Source organism: Monopterus albus, unplaced genomic scaffold (genome assembly GCF_001952655.1).
Source record: "Monopterus albus unplaced genomic scaffold, M_albus_1.0 scaffold410.1, whole genome shotgun sequence".
NCBI lineage: Eukaryota > Metazoa > Chordata > Actinopteri > Synbranchiformes > Synbranchidae > Monopterus > Monopterus albus.
In genome coordinates, this window is record NW_018128290.1 from 138,732 (window position 1) to 157,339 (window position 18,608).

The window sequence follows — 18,608 nt, forward strand, 5'->3', positions numbered from 1 at the left end:
CCCATCTTATGCACAATTCTTATCGCTCTTTTTTGTAATATATACAATGGTTGAAGTGAGCTTTTGTATGTGTTTCCCCAGTTTTCAACGCCATACTCTAAGTATGGTAAAATCAATGAAGAATACAAAATGCGTAGTGCTTTCACGTCCAGCATATATCTAACCCTTTGCCAATATTGATATATTTTTAGCTATTTTATGCTGAACATATCTGATATGAGATTTCCATATGAGATTGTCTATGTCTTTCTTGTATTTTCTTCCTGTCTCCAGGTGAACAGCACGGTGCCTCTGATTGGTCGGTCTGGGTTGCTAGGCGACCATAAGAACAGTGTGTTCAGCGGGGTGGCATGTGGGCGTGGCCTCATGGCATCCAGCACCTACTGCATCACCAGCTCCGGGTTGCTGTGTCTGTTCAACAGCAGCCGTCAGCTGGAGGCCTGGGTGAACCTGAAGGTCAGTGAGGGGCGTACCTGCATACACCTGTAGAGTAACTGGTACACTTGTGATTTTAACAAACACCTGTTTCAGAGTGCACGTAGGTTAACTGGTCAGGGAGGGCACTGATATCTACCAGGTTTTCACCAGGGGTTGATGTCTGTGTGTGTGTGTGTGTGTGTGTGTGTGTGTGTGTGTGTGTGTGTGTGTGTGTGTGGGGGTGTGTGTGTGTGGAGCAGGGACAAGCCACGCCCTCAGTAGGGACACGAGAGAATAGCAGTCACAGCGCAGGACAGTGAAATGCATATAGCAGCAAACACACTGAAAGTGAGACATGAGCAGTGTGTTCAGTGTCTTTAAAGTCATCAGGACAGTCTGTCTGTCTGTCAGCGGGACAGGACAGACTTAATTGAACAAATCAGTCTTGTTGTGAGTAGACTGCTGCTGTTGTTGTTGACAGACGCCGTCTGCGAGCTGTCTGGTGGTCGGCACGAACTTTATCTTCTGTGGTTGTGCTGACGGGATCATCAGAGTGTTCAGCCCCTCCAACCTGCAGTACATCACCACCCTGCACCGACCGCACCGCCTGGGAGTCGACCTCACGCAGAGTGTAAAGCATGGGTACAAGTACTGCACACATTTAGGATAAATACTGGTATAACACAGGGTTCCCATGGATCCTTCAAAGTATTAAACTTGATTTTAAACATTTAAGGTCAATAAATGTAATAAAAAGTCTTATTTTCGCTCGTGAGATGTTTTAAATTTTGAGAGGTTGCTTAGGGCCACACCAAGCCGACCTGCTGGGGACGTGGGGGCTGTGGGGTTGGTATTGTGTTCCTGTGATCTTTTTTACCTTATTTATATCAACATGGGTGGTAAAGAATCAAATCACTGCCTCATAAGAGATCTCAAAATTTAATTAACATCTGTCTAGAGAAACAAAAGCTGAACGTTTTAAGGATCATGAGGATTCCCTGTAGAACTGTTGCACTACACGCTGTTAATCTTTGTTGGATGGACCTGATTGAATGGGTCTGTGTCTGAGTTATTAAACAATAGACAAAGCTAATACTACTGTAATGCAGACGTTCATAAAAATGTTTGTGATTACACTTGTCTGTTGCCCTGCCAGTTACCAAAGCCATCCATGCTGTCCTCTCCTGTACACGATTCTACTGACACACCCACAGACTGTGCAGTCATCTAAGTAAACTTTGGCTTTAAAGCACATACAGTATACTATGTTTCCCCAGGTACTGTGCACACATGGGCTACAGGATCATATCTGTGTTTGATCATTTTCTTTGAATGAAAAGTGGCTGCTAATGTGCGTTTGTCCTGCTGTGGAAATGGTATTTGTTCTGTTTAGGTCTGAAAAGTCTTGCATAATTAAAATGTATGCAGTGGCCCCATAACGCAGGGAAGTCCTCTGATTACTTTCTGAATGTGTTTCCACAGCAGCCTGTTACCTGCCAGTCCAGGTGTTCAGTACCCCGACACATTGGCTCTGACCTTTGACCCCACTGCCCGACACCTGACCTGTGTGTACAACGACCACAGTGTGTACGTGTGGGACGTTAAAGACGTGAGGAACGTGAGGAAGCTGTACTCTGCTCTGTACCACAGCAGCTGTGTGTGGAGCGTTGAGGTCAGTATAGCAGATACCGTCAAAAGCACCGCCCGGGGTACTGCAGATACCGTCAGGGGTACCGCAGATACTGTCAGGGGTACCGCAGATACCGTCAGGGGTACCGCAGATACTGTCAGGGGTACCGCAGATACCGTCAAAAGCACCGCCAGGGGTACCGCAGATACCGTCAGGGGTACCGCAGATACCGTCAAAAGCACCGCCCGTGGTACCGCCGCCAGTAGCAACAAAAACACTGTTAGAACTTACATTATTTAAAAATAACACTGACAGAAATACCACTGAGGTGCCAGTGGTGGAAAGTAACTGAGTACATTTACTTAAGTACAATTTTGAGGTATCTGAGTATTTTCATTTTCTTTTACTTCATACTTTGCCTATAAAATGTAGTGAAGTCAAATATTGTACTTGTTTCCACTACATTTAATTTATAACTTTATATACTAGTTACTTTTTAGAATCAGATTAATACAAATGAGGAGGCCTCATTGGTCTAAGGTGGAAACTTCACAGGCTGCCCAGTAGTACTTCAAATTAAATGTATATAAGCCAGTAAAACCAGCTCCACCTTTACCAGCTGCAGCTTTAAATGTGATGTATACAGTACTGCATCATTCACTATAATACAATAATACTTTTACTTTTACTTAAGTACCATTTTGAATGCAGGACCTGTAACAGAGTATGTTTACACTGTTGTATTGCTACTTTTACTGAAGTAACGGATCTGAGTACTTCTTCTACCACTGCAGGTTACTATGCTAATGCTACCATAGGTAACAAAAACAAAGCACTAGCAGATGTACATTAGTAATGCCAGACTTTTTTCCAGGACCAGAAATACTTCCAGTTATAGTAGTGGTGGTAGTAGTAGTAGTAGTAGTAGTAGTAGTAGTACCAGAAATGCTTTCCGTAGAACCAGTAGACATACAGTACTTGCATTCTACCATTTGTACTTTAAGTGCTACTGCTAATCCTCCAGATCTTAGCAGAACTACGGTACTAATAGTGGAGCTGTTCCCCATTCAGATAGGTACGCCTCCATGTCTACTAGATACATCGAATATTGGCAGAAATGCCTCTAGTACTGCCAGAAATACTTTCAGTATTAACAGAATATCTTGATTAAGAGGAGACATACTACCAGAAGTACTGTCACTTGGGCTTTGACCAGTATTCCTCCAGAGGTGTCTGGTGTACTTTGCCGGACAACGCTGTCATTTCATCCTCAGGTGTATCCAGAGCTGTCCGATGTGTCCCAGGCCGTTCTGCCTCCGTCCTCTTTCTTCACCTGCTCGTCAGATAACACCATCAGACTGTGGCACGCCGACCCCCCCACCGGACACGGGAACCTCTACAGCAATGTAAGACCAATGCGTGAAGCCAGCGTCTGTATAGGCCTTTCTCACATGAGCCGGAAACAGGAAGTGAACAGGTAACCCTGTTTGGGCTACACGATACACGCCTTGGTGACACAGTCAGAGCGGGTGGCGCTGTCAGCTGATGTCGAGAGGACTGTAGAGACTCCTGCCACACAGAGTTTGTACACAAGCCAGCAGTACTTATGTTAGCAAGCCGTAGTGTTGCTCAGCTAAGTTTTCCCAGGTGAGATCATGCTGCTGACGTGTCACCTCCTCCACCCACCAGCCTGGTCAGCCAGCGTGAGGTCAGCATAATGTTGCCATCAGTGGTGTTGGGGCTTAATACTGGACACCTTTAATGAGCACTTGTACTAGTGGTACTGGACCCAATACTGGTATTTGTGTATTCCTGTTCATTATTTATGTATGTTTTGAGTAATGGGCAGGTAGCGCAAGACATTTTGGGAAATGGAATTGTATTCTTTAGATTAAGTACATTTTATTTTGAAAGTGCACATGAGTGGAATTAGTGCATGAAAAGTCAAATGAGGTGTCAAAATGTTTCAGGACCTGCTGAGGATTTTGTATGTGGGGGAGAACATGCAGCACCTGCAGGCTGACGGGGAGGCAGCCGGGGCTGATGGGAAGGCTGGGATACGAGTGTTGGCTATCAGCCCTGATGGACAGCACCTGGCGGCTGGAGACCGCTGTGGAAACCTGCGGTGAGACTCACAAAAACATGCACACATATTGGTGACGCCCTCGGACAGGCGTCTGATGAGGCGGCTGACATGTCTGTCTGCGTTCAGGATCTTTGGTCTGGACTTCCTGGATGAGCTGGTGAAGATCGAGGCTCATGACGCGGAGGTGTTGTGTCTGGAGTTCTCTCCCCCATCCACAGGTACAGAACGGATATGCACCGGTTTCCATTTGTTCTTTACTTCAATAATGACCTTAATTTTTGTGTGGCATATTTTTATAAATATAGTTTGGAGTGTATTTATCATTGTTTGCACATTTATGAAGCACAAGCAAACCTCATGTAAATCAGTATTTTAAATTAGGAGGCTGAAACTGTCACGGTGATGCCCACAGGAGAAAGGTAAAGGAACAGAAAATGGCACCAGTGGGGAAAATTTAAAACAATAAAATAGTTTGGACACAAGACTGTGTACAGAGTCCGTGAGCCTCTGGTCCTCTGGTAGGCTGATGTGTAACTCTGGGGGTCTGGTTGAAGAAGGCACAGCCCTCGTTTGTCTTTAATCTGGAGTTGGAAGCATTAAGTAAAGACTTGCCAGAGGATTTGAGGCTAATGTATGGATGGACTAGCTTGTTAGCACTGTAGCACCACTTGAATAAATTTAAAAATCTGTTCTAAAACGGATGGGAGGCCAGGTTGTGATATGTGGTCTATTGAAACCCATTAAAAACCTGGAGAACTCCATAGCTACCATTTACATAGAACAGCTTCTGATGCAGACATGCAGTTGTCTCTGTACATTTCCTGTGTGCATGCAGGTGCAACACCTGCGTAATCAGACTGTTGTTGTTGTTGTTGGTTCAGGTGTGAGGCTGCTGGCATCGGCCAGCAGGGATCGACTAATCCACGTCTTCAACCTAGAGAAGAACTATGGTCTGGTCCAGACGCTGAATGACCACTCCGCCTCCATCACTGCTGTCAAGTTCACAGGTAGCACTGCCGCACGGCACCGAGACTGTTCTCCATCTAGAACAGGTTTTAATTTGAATAAATAGAAAGGGTGGAGCCCTAAACACTACTACCCCAGTTCCGTGTTTTAAATGGTAAGCACTAGTCGGTGCCTGACTAAAAATGCAGGGCTGCAGCTAACGATTGCTTTTATACCCTAAAAAAATGGGACTGGACTTCATGAAACCTCCCTTGGTCATTATTCCTTGTGATTAGGAATTTAAGAGGCAGTGTCTGTCATCAGTGTTGGCTGATCGTTAAACAGTCTGACTCTTCTGTGCACGTCAAGTGAGGTTCGCGCTCGTGTCTGTACTGGTCACATGTTCATTGGCGCGCTTGGTTTACAAACAGTGCACAGAGGAGCTACAGACCAACTCCAGCCTGTGGTAAAACACTGCCAATACAAGCTGTGGCTCAGCAGTAACACACTGCTCTGTTTCTGTTAGCCTTCACACCTGGCTCTGTTTGGACAAGTACAAATATTGCACTTCATTTTTAGTTGGAGGTTTGTAATAAAAAGAGTGAGAGAAAGATGGACGTGTAAAACTTTAATACTTTATTTTTATTACAACTTCATTTTTGATTAAAGAAGGGTTACAAAGATGTCTGTGTATGATGTCAGAAAACGGCAGTCAGTGCACCTCTACTTTCAATTTGCATTGTGTGCACTGTGTCGAGCACGTTGCCTTTGTGTATGAATGTGTTATATCCATAACTTGCCTTGAAGCTGGTGGACTTGACCTGTAGAGAGAAGTAGAGTTAGCTGTGTTACCTGCTTTCCAGGTGAGAGTCCAGAGGTTCGAATGGTCAGCTGTGGAGCTGACAAGAGCATCTACTTCCAGACAGCTGAGCAGGTCAGTCTGAGCACACGCTCTAGTAAAATGAAATGGTTCTGTTCGAGCTTTATTCACATTCAAATTGAACAAGCTGCTGGTAAATACTCTCTCTGTGTCCCATGATTCCTTGTGGATGAATCATGGCGTCTTCTTGTTTGCTGTGCTCCAGACGGCGGAGGGATTGTCGTTCTCCAGGAGTCATCATGTGGTGGAGAAGACGACACTGTACGACATGGACCTGGACTCATCAAGAACACATGTCACCATTGCCTGTCAGGACCGAAACGTCAGGTAGAGAAAATACTGAGGATGTTGTTCCTCCATGAAAAGAGTTGGCGAAGTGTGTCTGAGTGTGTGTCTGTGTGTGTAGCCCATCCCTGGCTGTTAAGTGTGGCTGGGGTTGGATGCATTTTATCGAATCTGAGTCCAGGTCTGAAGCCGAATCCTTTGAAACCCTGTAATGGACCCGTTGTGTAACTGTGAAACATGAAACAGTATTGTAAAGAGTGTGAGATCAGGGTCCTGTGTGTGTGTGTGTGTGTGTGTGTGTGTGCTTTTAGGGTGTACAACGTAGAAACTGGGAAGCTGAAGAAGTGTTTGAAAGGCTCGTCCAGTGACGACGGTGCACTGCTCAAAGTAAGTATGTAGTGAAATACAGTGTTATGGGCAAAGTTAAAAAGAAGAGAACGTAAAAATAAGAATACATTTATTTATTTATTTATTATATGACACAACCTGAAGCAAGAAATCTTTGCTATGGCATGCTTGTAGAAGGGCAGCCTTGATTTCAGTGCACATCATTATGATTCTGTTTGAGGCTGGGCTGTTGCTGCTTTGCCATGTGATATGTCGTTAAAATGTGATCTTGACAAAGACGGTAATGGATGAAGTTTTGGTTTGACGTGGCTGCTGTCAGAACAGAATCAGAGCTTTATTGACCAAGTATGTTTAGGCACAAGGACTTTGACTCCAGTACAGAGGCTCTGTGTGCTTTTATAAGGCAACAGTAAATAAAAATAGAAATGTGTGATCAAATAGGAGCATGTCATACCGTGAGTTGTCTGCAGGTTCAGATGGACCCGTCAGGCAGTTTCTTTGCCACCAGCTGCTCTGATAAAAACATTGCCATCTTTGACTATGAGTCGGGGGAGTGTGTCGCCACCTTGTTTGGACATTCAGGTAAGTAAATCCAGCTCACCTGCAGGGGCGTGCTCTGTGGAGGGCATTGAACAGGCTTGGATCATTTGTTTTTTAACTAGCAGCTTGATTTTATGCTGTGGTTTGATTCAGGTTTATTTGTAGCTACAGATGATTAAATGTCAGGTGTTTGTCTCTTTACCTGCTTGTCTGTGTTTCCTCAGAGATCGTCACCTGCATGAGGTTCAGTCAGGACTGCAGACACCTCATCACCGTCGCAGGAGACGGGTAAACTGTGATTCCCCACAAACCCCGTCCAGAGACCAGCAGCACCAGTGAAGGTGGTGTCCTTGCCGTAATCTGAGTCCACACCCTGGTCCAGCTCATCGCTCTGTGCCATAGACCTCCACTGTTGTCCACCAGCTATTAGACCCCCCCCCCCAGTGAGCCACACCGCTGCACTGGGGAGCAGGTTTCGTCCTCAGGAAACACGGGAGGCCGTCTGGTTCCAACACACGACTCCACAGGCTGAGAACGGTGTTCCTGTGCACAGAGTCACTGGTGTCCGCTCTAGTCGTGCTGCTCCACCAGCTTCTCACTGAACAACGTGTTGGAGCCGTTTGCATTTTGCTGATTAGCAGAACAACCTGCATAAAACAGAGTTAAATCAACTAAGCTACAAAATAAAGAGCCCTGACGCTGATGATGTCTGAGCTTATGTTCAGTCGCAAAAACTTTTATAAAAATATCTTTCTTTACTCGGTTTCCGCTTCACACATTACAGTGAATACACCAGATTCATTGTTGCTGTTGGTCTCTGGATGGGATTTGTGCAAAATAACAAGTAAAATCACCGACTGGAGACTCAGCTGCTGTAGATCAGTTCTTCAGAGTCAGTGTTTTTAACTCTGTATGTTGCTGTGTGTGTAGTTGTGTGTTTGTGTGGAGACTGGACTCGCAGATGACCAGCACCATGAGAAGGAGGTGGGGTCTCAGACTGAAAGCTGCCCCTGAAACCTGCAGCCACAAACAGCCAAACATCAGGTGGGTGAGAGGAGGAAGGTGTTGTGAAATAAAAACCAGTCAGTCCTGGAAAACACAGACATTCTGTTTGTTTCTGTGGTCAAACTGAACTTGGTTGTGTGGTTGTTTCAGGCGGGAGACCTTCATCACTGTTCCCTCCTCTCAGATACATCAGCAGCAGCAGCAGGAGGAGGAGGAGGAAGAGCCTGAGCTCAGGACTCCTGCCAGACTGGACTCTGCACCCGGTGAGCAGGACTGGGTCAGGGTTTTTTTTTTTTCTCGTGTGCTTCCGTTAAACCACCTGAACACGAGGTCTGTGATGATCTGGGCAGTGACTTCAGGTTGTATTGTTTCTGTCCACTGAATTAAACACTGCCAGGCTAAGTACAGTGATTAGGGCTGCAGCTAACACTTCTCTTCATTATCGATCAGACTGCCTGTCATTTTGTTAATTCACTGAATAATTTATTAAGTAAAATCTAAAAAATGCCTGTTGCAGCTTCCTCAAATGTTTCGTTTGACCAGAAGTCCCAAAATGTTCACTTTAGAGTGATAAGAGACAAAGAAAAGCTAAGCTTTGATACAGTGCTTTTTGGTGAAACCTGATGGATTATCATTAAAAAGGTTTCAGCATCTGTGGTGATGTCACCCAAGATTTGTCAGCAGTTTTATATTGATCATGTCCAGATACAGAACCCAATCTCAGCTTTTAAATCTTGGTTCAATATGTACGTGAATGACCTGCAGGAAAAGCTTCGGCCATTAAATTCACTATCTGATCAAGCTGATCAGCTTAAATTATTGATCTGATGTGAGTGAAGGTTTAACTGGAGACTGTGATGTGATGGGATCCTGCAGAGAAAAGACATCTCACTCTGTTGGAAACACTCAGTCCGCTCTGGTTAAACAATGGTGTGACAGAGTGGAGCTTCTTACCTCACAGATGATCTTCGGCCTGTTGTCAGCTTACTCATTAGCGGAGCAGCATGGCCTGTCGTCAGCTTACTCATTAGCGGAGCAGCATCAGCTGACCGAGGTGGACAAAACACAGCAGAGAAAGAATCGGACTGAACAGGACTTGACTGTTCCACAGTGGCAGGGGGTCTGCCTTTGTCTTGCCATTAAAAACAACGATGAAGACGAGCAGACAAGCTCAAACGTCAGCAGCACAGTTGGTCACACTGTATTAACTGCTGCACATACATTGCTGTGATGCAGTTTGATCTTTAATCTGCTTTATTTTTGCTGCTGTGATTCAATACCATTTGCACGGACTGGCTCAGGATACCTCTAGCTAAGTACTGGCTGATGCACCTGATCAGTCGGCATGTGCTCTTCATGTTCTCCATCTGACCTTTTAGTTTTATAAATGTGTGACTGAATGAATGAAGCTCCTGAGTTCCCGTGAATTGTGTAGACATTCTTACACAGAACTGCTGCGTTTTGACCAGGTGTGATGGATCCAAACCGAAAACCTGGTGTTAGAAAGAGAGACATCTTTACCACTCTGGGTGGTTGTGTCTCTGCGTCATCGTGGCCAGTGTGGATGTGAGCCCCCTGGTTTCACTGTGGACACGGCAACAGCTGGTTCTTCTTGTTTGTTAGCTGGTGAAAAGAGTTTGTTTGAGTCATGTTGTTGTTTGTGTTGCAGATGCTCAGCTGCTTCAGACCAACGGAAAGCTGCCCATGTGGTTCAGAAAGCTGGTCAGTCTGATGTTTACTGTTAAACTCAACATCTGTATAGTACAGCTCAGTCAAAATACTTGTTCAGTTCACAGGTCAGTTTGTGGATAGACTTTCTTCCTTCACACAGCCAGTGGTTGATTATTTTTTTAGGATGATGAAGCTCAGGTGTGTATTGTGTGTTCAGCAAGGTGAGGACAGGGTCTCCTCTACCGTCCAATCGGATGCAGAGCCTCGTCAGGTGCGAAGTCGGTGGACAGAGCAGCTGAACCCTCTGACCATTTGCTCCAACTTCTCCCCGAGTCCCACCAAGAGTCAGGAGGAGGAGGAGGGGGGAGACTTCCACCCTCAGAGTCTGGAGAGTGTGCTGGGAGAGGAAGAGGAGGAGGAGGGAGAGGAAGAGGAGGAGGAGAAAGAGGTGAACACGATGAAAAAAATATAAATCATACTTAATAAACCTCCCCCCTCCCTGATATTTGGCTGTATGAAGAAGCTGAGCTTCATCTTTTTGAAGATGAACTCCAGCGTGTGCATCGCCTGCACTGTTCTCCCATGGCTTTCCTTGTGTCAGTGTAGCGTTAGCACAGACGTCAGTTTGTGGCCTTTGTGAATCCATTCCCCCTTTCACTCTGTCTGTGTGATGCTGCAGAGTGCAGGTGAGGACAGGAGCAGCTACATCCTCCCCCCCAGCATCGACCCCACCGCTGACAGGTGAGATGCTCGTCAGGTCAGCACGTTCGGAACGTTGCCCCAGAATCAGATATGACAGTAATAAGCCAATATTCCTCTGTCTGTGGGTGACATCACTCAGTCCTGCATTTGTGTTTTCAGGGAGTTTGATGTTGAGGCTGTGATGGACCCTCGGCGGTCTCTGACCCAGCTTGAGGTCGGAGGTCAAGGGGCGGAACCGGTGTGGAGCGTTCAGCTGAGTCCAGACTCTGCCTGCTCTGAGGGGAAGTCTGGAGCAGCAGCAGGACGCAGGTCAGCCCTCATATCAGCACCTACAGCCCCGTTCAGACGTGACATAAGTGACACTTTCTGTCAAGACAGTTTATTAATTTATGCATAAGATGACATAAGTCCAATCACATGAGAAGTAAAATCTAAGGTGACATATGCAGTTTGTGTGTCACATACAAATTCACCTCCAACCGTCATTCACAGGTTTCCAGCAGCTGCTTTATTTCTAAATAACATGTCCATATGTTAGGAGTCGGGACTTTATGGAAAGACGTTTCCTGCTCTCACATCCTCGACTGTGTCTATAAACTGATCTGAGAGTCTCCCCAACGAGAGGCGTGTGATCTCTGTATGCTTCACCTGGTGCTGCTACACACTCTTAGCCTCATCACACTGGTATCAGATGTTTATTCACAGGAGACCACCGTGTTAAACTGCCAGGACAGTGACATAAAGCGCGGGGCATCTCTGAAAGTCCCTTAACTCGCCACACATGATGAAAATTTTTTTTTTTTATTGTTTTATGAGAGTAGTTGTATGTGCCCCTAAACCCTCTCTCTCATATCAGACACAGACTCTCTGAGTCAGGGCAGCTCTGTGGGCAGTTTGTGCCTGGAGGACGACGAGGACAGAAACTCCCTGAAGACCCACTTCGATACGCTGGCCTCCAGTCTGACAGAAGGTATGAACCAAATCACCAGCATAGCCGCAAGGTGTAAGGTGTTCACGCTGCAATAGTTTGGCACTTATAATTCACCGAAGAACATGTATCAGTCAATTCTTAGATTTTTTTTTTTTAAGCTGACATCTTGGAAGACCAGCTGAAGTGTTTGTGACCTTTGACCTTTCAGAAAGGTTTGACACTGACCTGCGGACTCTGCAGCCTCAGGAGGGCAAGCACTTCCTGAACCCTCGACTCAGCATCTCCACCCGCTTCCTTTCCCGCTTCCAGGACAAACTCAGGTCAGTACACAGAACTGAGGCTGTGACCTTTGACCTGGAGGGGCCATTGAGTTCAGCTGGTGACTGTTGTCATGCCGATAACTGCTATTTCCTGCTGTGTTTTTAGGGCATGGCCGAGCCGAGCTCCGCCTCCTGTGTCCATCCCGACCAGGATCTCAGAGGAGAACAATGTCAGCAGCACATCGGTATGCAAACACACCCGACGCACAGTAAACACACTGGAAACGTGATGGTAATACTTTTAAAGTTTGTATAAGAAGTTACAGAAACTTTATTAGACGATTGATGACTTGTTTGTTTTCAGGTGAACTCGGAATCGAGCAGCAAAGTCGCCTCATCAGAGTCGACTCAGAAAGAACTCGGCAGCGGTGGAGGTGAGTCAGCAAAGTTTCTAATGACTGGCAGAAGTAAAGAAAACCAGTGATCAGCACACATGGTCATGTGTTGCAGACAAACACACGTCACCTCGCACCTGAACATAAATCTTGTTCCATGTGAAGTCCTGGCTGAAAATCAGAAATCACATTTAAACCATTCTGACACTTAGAATGATAAAGAAGCATGAACGCCACAGGGAGAAAGTGTCACTCGGGCAGCTTGATTGGTCGTAAGACATACCGGTAGGAACAGAAAACATGATTTGTGTGATTTTAAACAGCAGACTGTGGAGATGACGCTTCACTAAACACAGCAGAGGGGAAAAAAAATAGACATGAAGCTTAAAAACCTGCGAGGGTTCTACGAGAAATGCACGTCTCACGGATTCAGTGTGGATTGACTCATTTGACATAATATAGTTCTATATGCAGCGTGAGACGGGTGTAGAAATCACTTGTGTGTTTCACCAGTTAAGGGGATTTCTTACCATTTGGCACAAATGCCCACTTGGACTCAAGATGTTCAAAGGTCAAGGTCAGGGACCTCACGTCTGTTCCAGTCAACATTTTTTTTCATTGATGTCAAAATCTTAATTGTTACAAAGTGAGGAGGATTATACTTCAAAATGCACGAATAATATTCTATAATTTCATTGATCACTTTGACAAGAAGTATGAAAGAGACAAACAGGACACTTTTTTTCTCGTCATTGATTTATTTGCTAAAAATAAATTGGCTGTGGAGCCGCTGATGTTTCGGATATTGCTGACCTGCCAGTGTGAATGGTAATGAGGAAAAAACTAAGGATCTGAACACCAAGAACTAATAAATCAGATCAAATCCATATTTTTATGAATAAAAAATGTTGCAGCTACAGTACATGATTTCCATTGTTGATTAGTCTAGTGATTATTTTCTCAATTAAAAGATTAATCTGAATAATTTCCCAGGGTTCCCATTGAGATTTTGGTTTGTTGTGTAAACAAAATTCACCTTCAGAGAGCTTCACAGGAAGTTCAGACTGGTACCAGTCAAAGCAGCCGGACTGGTTCAACAGGAAACGGTTCACACATTTAGATCAGACGATATTTATATGTTGACAGTTGATTTTCTTCTAAACTTGATTGCCTGGAAACCTCAGATCACTCGAGATCCAAACAAGCACACAAACATTTGCTGTAGCTTTATTGTGACAATCTCATTTTATTCTTTTATACCAAATGCCTGGTTAGAGTTCAGTGGGACTGCACACATCCTCAGTGTTGGACTTTTCCTTTAAATTACTGCTGTATTTTAAGAACTGGCAGTGCAATGATAAGAGTGTGTTGTGTGTAACCGCAGCGAGGTGTCACCAATCAGTCCTTTGCAGAAGGGCTTCCTGCATGAGTTCTCATCAGCCCCCTCTCCGCCGAATACGCAGACGACACACTGTGTTCATCCAGTGCAGAGAGACGCTGGGAGGTGTGTGTGTGTGTGTGTGTGGACATCCAACTGTTTTTGTGTTGGTTTTTTTTGGGTGGGGCGGTGTTTCTCACTCTGGCAAAAGTCACAAGGTTTTAACGTTTTGTGGTCAAAGGTCAACCTGTCCTCTGTCCCTTCACTTCTGTGTTTGGGGTAACTGCAGGGTTCACACGGGCACTGGAAGTACTTTATACTTTAGTTTTTAGTTTCCAGGGTAATGTCTGGACACCCGCAGGTGATTCTGAAACAAATAACGATAAATTAACAGCTCACCCTCTGTTTAGTGGACAAGGACACCAAATTTTCAAATGCAAAAATCATTCTTGTTCGTGTTTCAGTCTGAAATTTAAAAAGACAAGCAGCACTTGTTCAGTTAAATTATTTATCAATGAACAAATGTTTCTGGCAACAGTGATGTTTGCACACTAAACAAGGAAAGGAGGATGTCTGTCCATCATCTGTGCCAATCGTCCTATGTTAAAGAAACAATTAGTTTAATTGGGCCGCTCTTGTTCATGATTGTTGATTTCCCCGAGGACAATTGTTTCTGATAGCACCCTGTCCATGCGCGATCGAGTCTGAGCTTATATACTGACAGAGAATCGTGCCAGTGTGTCAGAGGCTGCTCTCTCATTAAACTCGGTCTACTCAAAGCCACTAGAGTGAGAGCGTCACACAGCTTCGACCAGCGTATCACATTAAAACTGTATGAAAGCAGGAAAAGGTTTGAAATGTGTAAAATAATCGTCAATAAGGCCCCCTAAGGCTGAATTCATAAAGCTTATTAATATACTATATATAGGTTCAGAAAAGAGTTTACCAAGTTACCTTGGTAAACAAGGTAACATCAAGAAGGCCTCAGGAAAGGTGATGGTGTGGAACGAAGCCTGAATCCACCTTCACAACATCAGCAAAATGACATGTGACAACTTTTTTTGATATGTCAGGAAACAGTTGTGTATTTGAAGCTGTCTCTTCTGAAACCTGAAGCGGCTTCAGCCGTCTGACACGGGGCCACTTTTTACCTGTAGAGTGACCTAAGCACAAAACTAAGTAAGTGGTGGAGATCCCAAAGTGCTGCATGTTAATAGAAAATGTTTGTTTCCTGGATGCAATGCTGTTGTCCACCGTCTCTGTTCACACTCACTCAGGTTTAACATCCATGTCACAGAGAGACTTGGTAAGAATTCAAACACAGTACCCGTCTGACCTCCTCCTCCTCTAACCAGACAGGACTGTGGCGGCCCACAACACCGGTGCAGCATGTGGAGTCCAGCAGGACGCGCCGCGGCTCAGATACCTGGCGACCACAGCCAGTTCCAGGGCCAAACTGAGCCAGGACCCTCCCACCTCCCACTCGTTCACCTCCACCCAGGAGGCGGATAAGGAGAACGTGTGCTCCTCCCCAGACACCCAGCTCCCTGCACCCATGATGTCTGCTGGGCAGGAGCTCCACAGCACCAAATGTGACAGTCATCAGGACCAGACCAGCAGGTATTACCTCGTCCCACTGCAGATCGATTTTTGTCTTTTCAAGTTTATTTTGATTGAACAGTATTAACAAATACACACTCAGTGGACAGGTTTTTAGGAACCCGTCTCAAACTAAGTCGGTCTAATGCAGGATAATATTTGGAGAATAAAATCCTGATATTTTGGGAATATAGTCCCAATAATCTGAAAAGAGGTCATAACATCTTGACAGCATTTTCAGAAGAACAGAGATTTAGAGCTAGTTGGAGATAATAATAATAATAAACTTTATTTATAAAGATATAGACACACACAGTTGTGATATCTTGAGAAAAGTAATGACATGAAAACAGCACAATTTTAAAAGTAATGCAAGACTTTTTTTTTATTAATAAATTTAGAGGGAAAAGTTGTGAAGATGTGACAAACATTTTGACAGACGTAGAGTTTCGTGAAAAGAGCCTAATAGGAATATTTTGAAAATTGTGGCATTTAAATGTGTTGAACATCTCCTTGTATGATTTCATCCTCTGTTTTCGTGTCCCGTGTTCTTTGATTTCATCAGTGTTGGTCTTTCGTGTCAGAGTCATGTACCTGCAGCCAGCCCTCAGGTGTTGGCCACACCCACCAATGTGCTGTCATGGGGCGGGGCCATGGGGAGGAGTGTCAGCAGCTTTGAAGAGACATTGACAAATCAAAGTCCATCACTAATCCTGAGCCCCGCCCCCTCTGCCACCCTTACAACCACACCGACCACCTGTAACGTCACCAGTGTCACTTCTGACATTATCTGCTCCACTTCAAGGTGCGAGGAGAGTCCAGGAGGATCCCAGACTGGAGTCCAGACTGATCCACTCAGCATCTCTAAACATGATGGTGGGTTGGTTATGGCTTGTCATCTTGTTCTGCAGCATGTTAATGTTCGTAAGGAGTCTGGTGTGCAGTTGTTTCTGAATCCATTTGTCTTTATCCGTCTGTCTATCTCCCTTTGTTCACAGTATCAGGCTCAGCTTTAGCAGCTGGTTCACCCTGTGTGCTGCCCTCCTCTTCCTCCTCTCCTCTGTCAGAAAGATTCCGTCCCTGCAAGACAGGTAATCCCGCCCCCTCATGCTGGTTTTCACAGGGACGTCGATCTGTCGAGCACAGGCAGTAGCACTTGATATCTGATCAGATGAATGTTCCTGATCCTGTTCCTGCTCTTCAGAGAGTGAACCATTTAGATTTAAATCACCTCTGGGACTGTCACAAGTGTTCCTCAACTTGGCGTTTTAATCACTGTTCTGAGTTATGGTGGATATTGTCTTATGAGGAATAAATGGGATTTGTGGTACACTTGGTTTGTGATGCAGCGTAAATGATGCACATGTTCAGAGATGAACCATTTCGATGTTTGTTGTTGCTGGTTCAGGTAGCGGCGAAGACTTGGTCAGTCTGCTGCAGTGTCAGCAAGTCGCCACCGAGCTCAGGCAGACAGCGAGACGAGCCATTTGCCTCTATCAACAGGTTCAGTACTGACCATGTGCTTGAGTAAATCAGTTTGAATCTGTTAGATCTTTGTATCTGCCACTATGAAATGTTTCTGCTTTTTTAAATGTCTTTTTTCTTTATATGTTGCTTTTTTTCAAATTATCAAATCTTTTTCTGTGTATTCTGACTTAAAGCTTTTCCTCTAAATATTACTTTATCTGAAAGTGTTTAAACATTTTCTTTTAATTTTTCTCCATTTTTTTTTCCATTGCAACCTTTTCATTAAATAGTGTAAAGTTTTCTTTTACAATTTGATTATATAAGACAATTACAGATGGTTTGAGTTTAAAATTAGTACTCTATGAAAATTATATTTTAACAGCATTTGAATTATTTGGCACATTTTAGTGTCAATTTTCCTCACAGCATTATTACCTTTTTCTTTAAACCTCGTGTTTTTTATCCAGTCACTTGTCATTTTTTCTGGTCCTTTAAAAACATGTTTTCTAACTTTCTCTTGCAGCTCGATGTTAAGATGTCGTGCACACTGCTGGAGGCATTTGATGATGTTCACTCAGAGCTACAGGTAGTGTTGCAGGGAGCTGGGCGGGGCAGCAGCGCCCCCACTGGTCAACTAGAGGACAGCAGGACGGCAGCTCTGCTGGAGAAATACTCAGAACTGCTGCTTCAGATGACTCGGAACAAACTGAACCGAATCTGAACAAGGACCAGTGACTGTCCTGCTGTGGGTACGGAAGCTGTAAGAGGACAAATTTTACTTTGAGTTACAGTGTGCTGGGGGCATTGGGCTCAAAGACTGATGGATTGTATTAATATCAGTATTAATTTTAATGCACCTTTTGTTTTTATGGCAGCAAATTGTTCTGTATTTTATATCGTGATTACTACGTTTGTACATAAACTGTAGTTCTGTATTTCTTAATAAATGTTTAATGTGCTTTATAAACCAATACTTTATTTCATGCTTTAAATATTTTAATTTCAGGCAACTAGAGAAGAGAAATATTCATTTTTACTTGAAACAACTTGGAAACTCAATGTTGATGCGCTGATTGATGTATATATTTGTATAGATTTAATTTTGTTCTATCAGAAAAGGTGAAAAAGAAAATGTATTTTTGTGTGTGTAAAAAAACTAAACAAAAACAAATACTGAATACCTCACACAAACATATAAGCATATTTAAATAATATAATTTAAAGAAACTACAGACTGAATAAAGAATTTTATAGTAAGAAACAATCTTATTTTTGGAAATTGGATCAATCACACCTGATTTCATTTAACTTGGGTTTGCAAACCTGAAAAATAAAATGAGTGGTGTTTAGATCAAAATTGCAGTTAATTTTTGTTTTGTTTGGGCGGGAATCAAACAATATTTATATCACCTGGAGCTTGAGGCTCACCTTCAACTAATGTTGGAATAAATACATGCCTCAACACTGCGGAGACTGCGGTAGCACCACAATCGGTGTGCTGAGAGATACGACGAGGAGAGAACCGTGAAAGATGAATTAGATGATGAAAGAAAACTGCAAATTGTCCAGGTAAGATTTATGAAACTAGTTAGTTGTTTCTGGTTTAGTCCTCTGGTTCATTCTCCAGCGTTAGTATTTGTGAAGCTATTAAGCTAATGTTAGCTTTAACTTGTGAGCCTCTATTTAAAGAAGCAATTTAAATTGTCTTTGAAGATGTGCCAACTTTATGCAGGAAAATAAAGCTGATGTTTGCTTTATTTGTAACGGTTTTTCTGTAACATTGTCAATATGTTTCAAATTTACTCTGAACTTTACAGACATTTACTCTGAACTTTACAGATGACGAACAGAAAAAGGAAGGCACAAGAGGAGTTGGTATGTATATATTTATGCTTTTTATTTTGTTGTGGGCTACAGCAATGCAGCCCAACTGCAAAACTTTATAGGTTCATTATTTGAATAACTACTATTCTAATCTGCTTGTTCTTTCAGGAGGACTGTGCCACAGATGACTCTCTGTCAGAATCCATTCCTGACCTGGAAAGTGAATATATCCCATCATCTGAAGA

At 43.9% G+C, this 18,608-nt stretch overlaps 1 protein-coding gene across 1 annotated transcript in view; it reads left to right on the forward strand.

Moving 5' to 3' along the window:
• wdr62 (WD repeat domain 62) overlaps nt 1-17,602 on the forward strand; it is a 24,413-nt gene extending 6,811 nt beyond the window's left edge. Inside the window, 29 exon segments of the mRNA XM_020586493.1 lie at nt 274-456; nt 899-1,059; nt 1,900-2,089; nt 3,322-3,453; nt 4,018-4,172; nt 4,260-4,351; nt 5,015-5,140; nt 5,942-6,012; nt 6,164-6,285; nt 6,555-6,630; nt 7,062-7,173; nt 7,356-7,419; nt 8,062-8,175; nt 8,287-8,399; nt 9,806-9,858; nt 10,025-10,255; nt 10,487-10,548; nt 10,669-10,792; nt 10,794-10,818; nt 11,366-11,479; nt 11,649-11,760; nt 11,867-11,945; nt 12,065-12,134; nt 13,480-13,599; nt 14,829-15,093; nt 15,638-15,948; nt 16,071-16,163; nt 16,481-16,575; nt 17,063-17,602. Of these exon segments, the coding sequence (XP_020442149.1) occupies nt 274-456; nt 899-1,059; nt 1,900-2,089; nt 3,322-3,453; nt 4,018-4,172; nt 4,260-4,351; nt 5,015-5,140; nt 5,942-6,012; nt 6,164-6,285; nt 6,555-6,630; nt 7,062-7,173; nt 7,356-7,419; nt 8,062-8,175; nt 8,287-8,399; nt 9,806-9,858; nt 10,025-10,255; nt 10,487-10,548; nt 10,669-10,792; nt 10,794-10,818; nt 11,366-11,479; nt 11,649-11,760; nt 11,867-11,945; nt 12,065-12,134; nt 13,480-13,599; nt 14,829-15,093; nt 15,638-15,948; nt 16,071-16,163; nt 16,481-16,575; nt 17,063-17,260 (3,663 nt within the window). The 3' untranslated portion in view covers nt 17,261-17,602.
• Nucleotides 17,603-18,608: the final 1,006 nt, after the last annotated feature.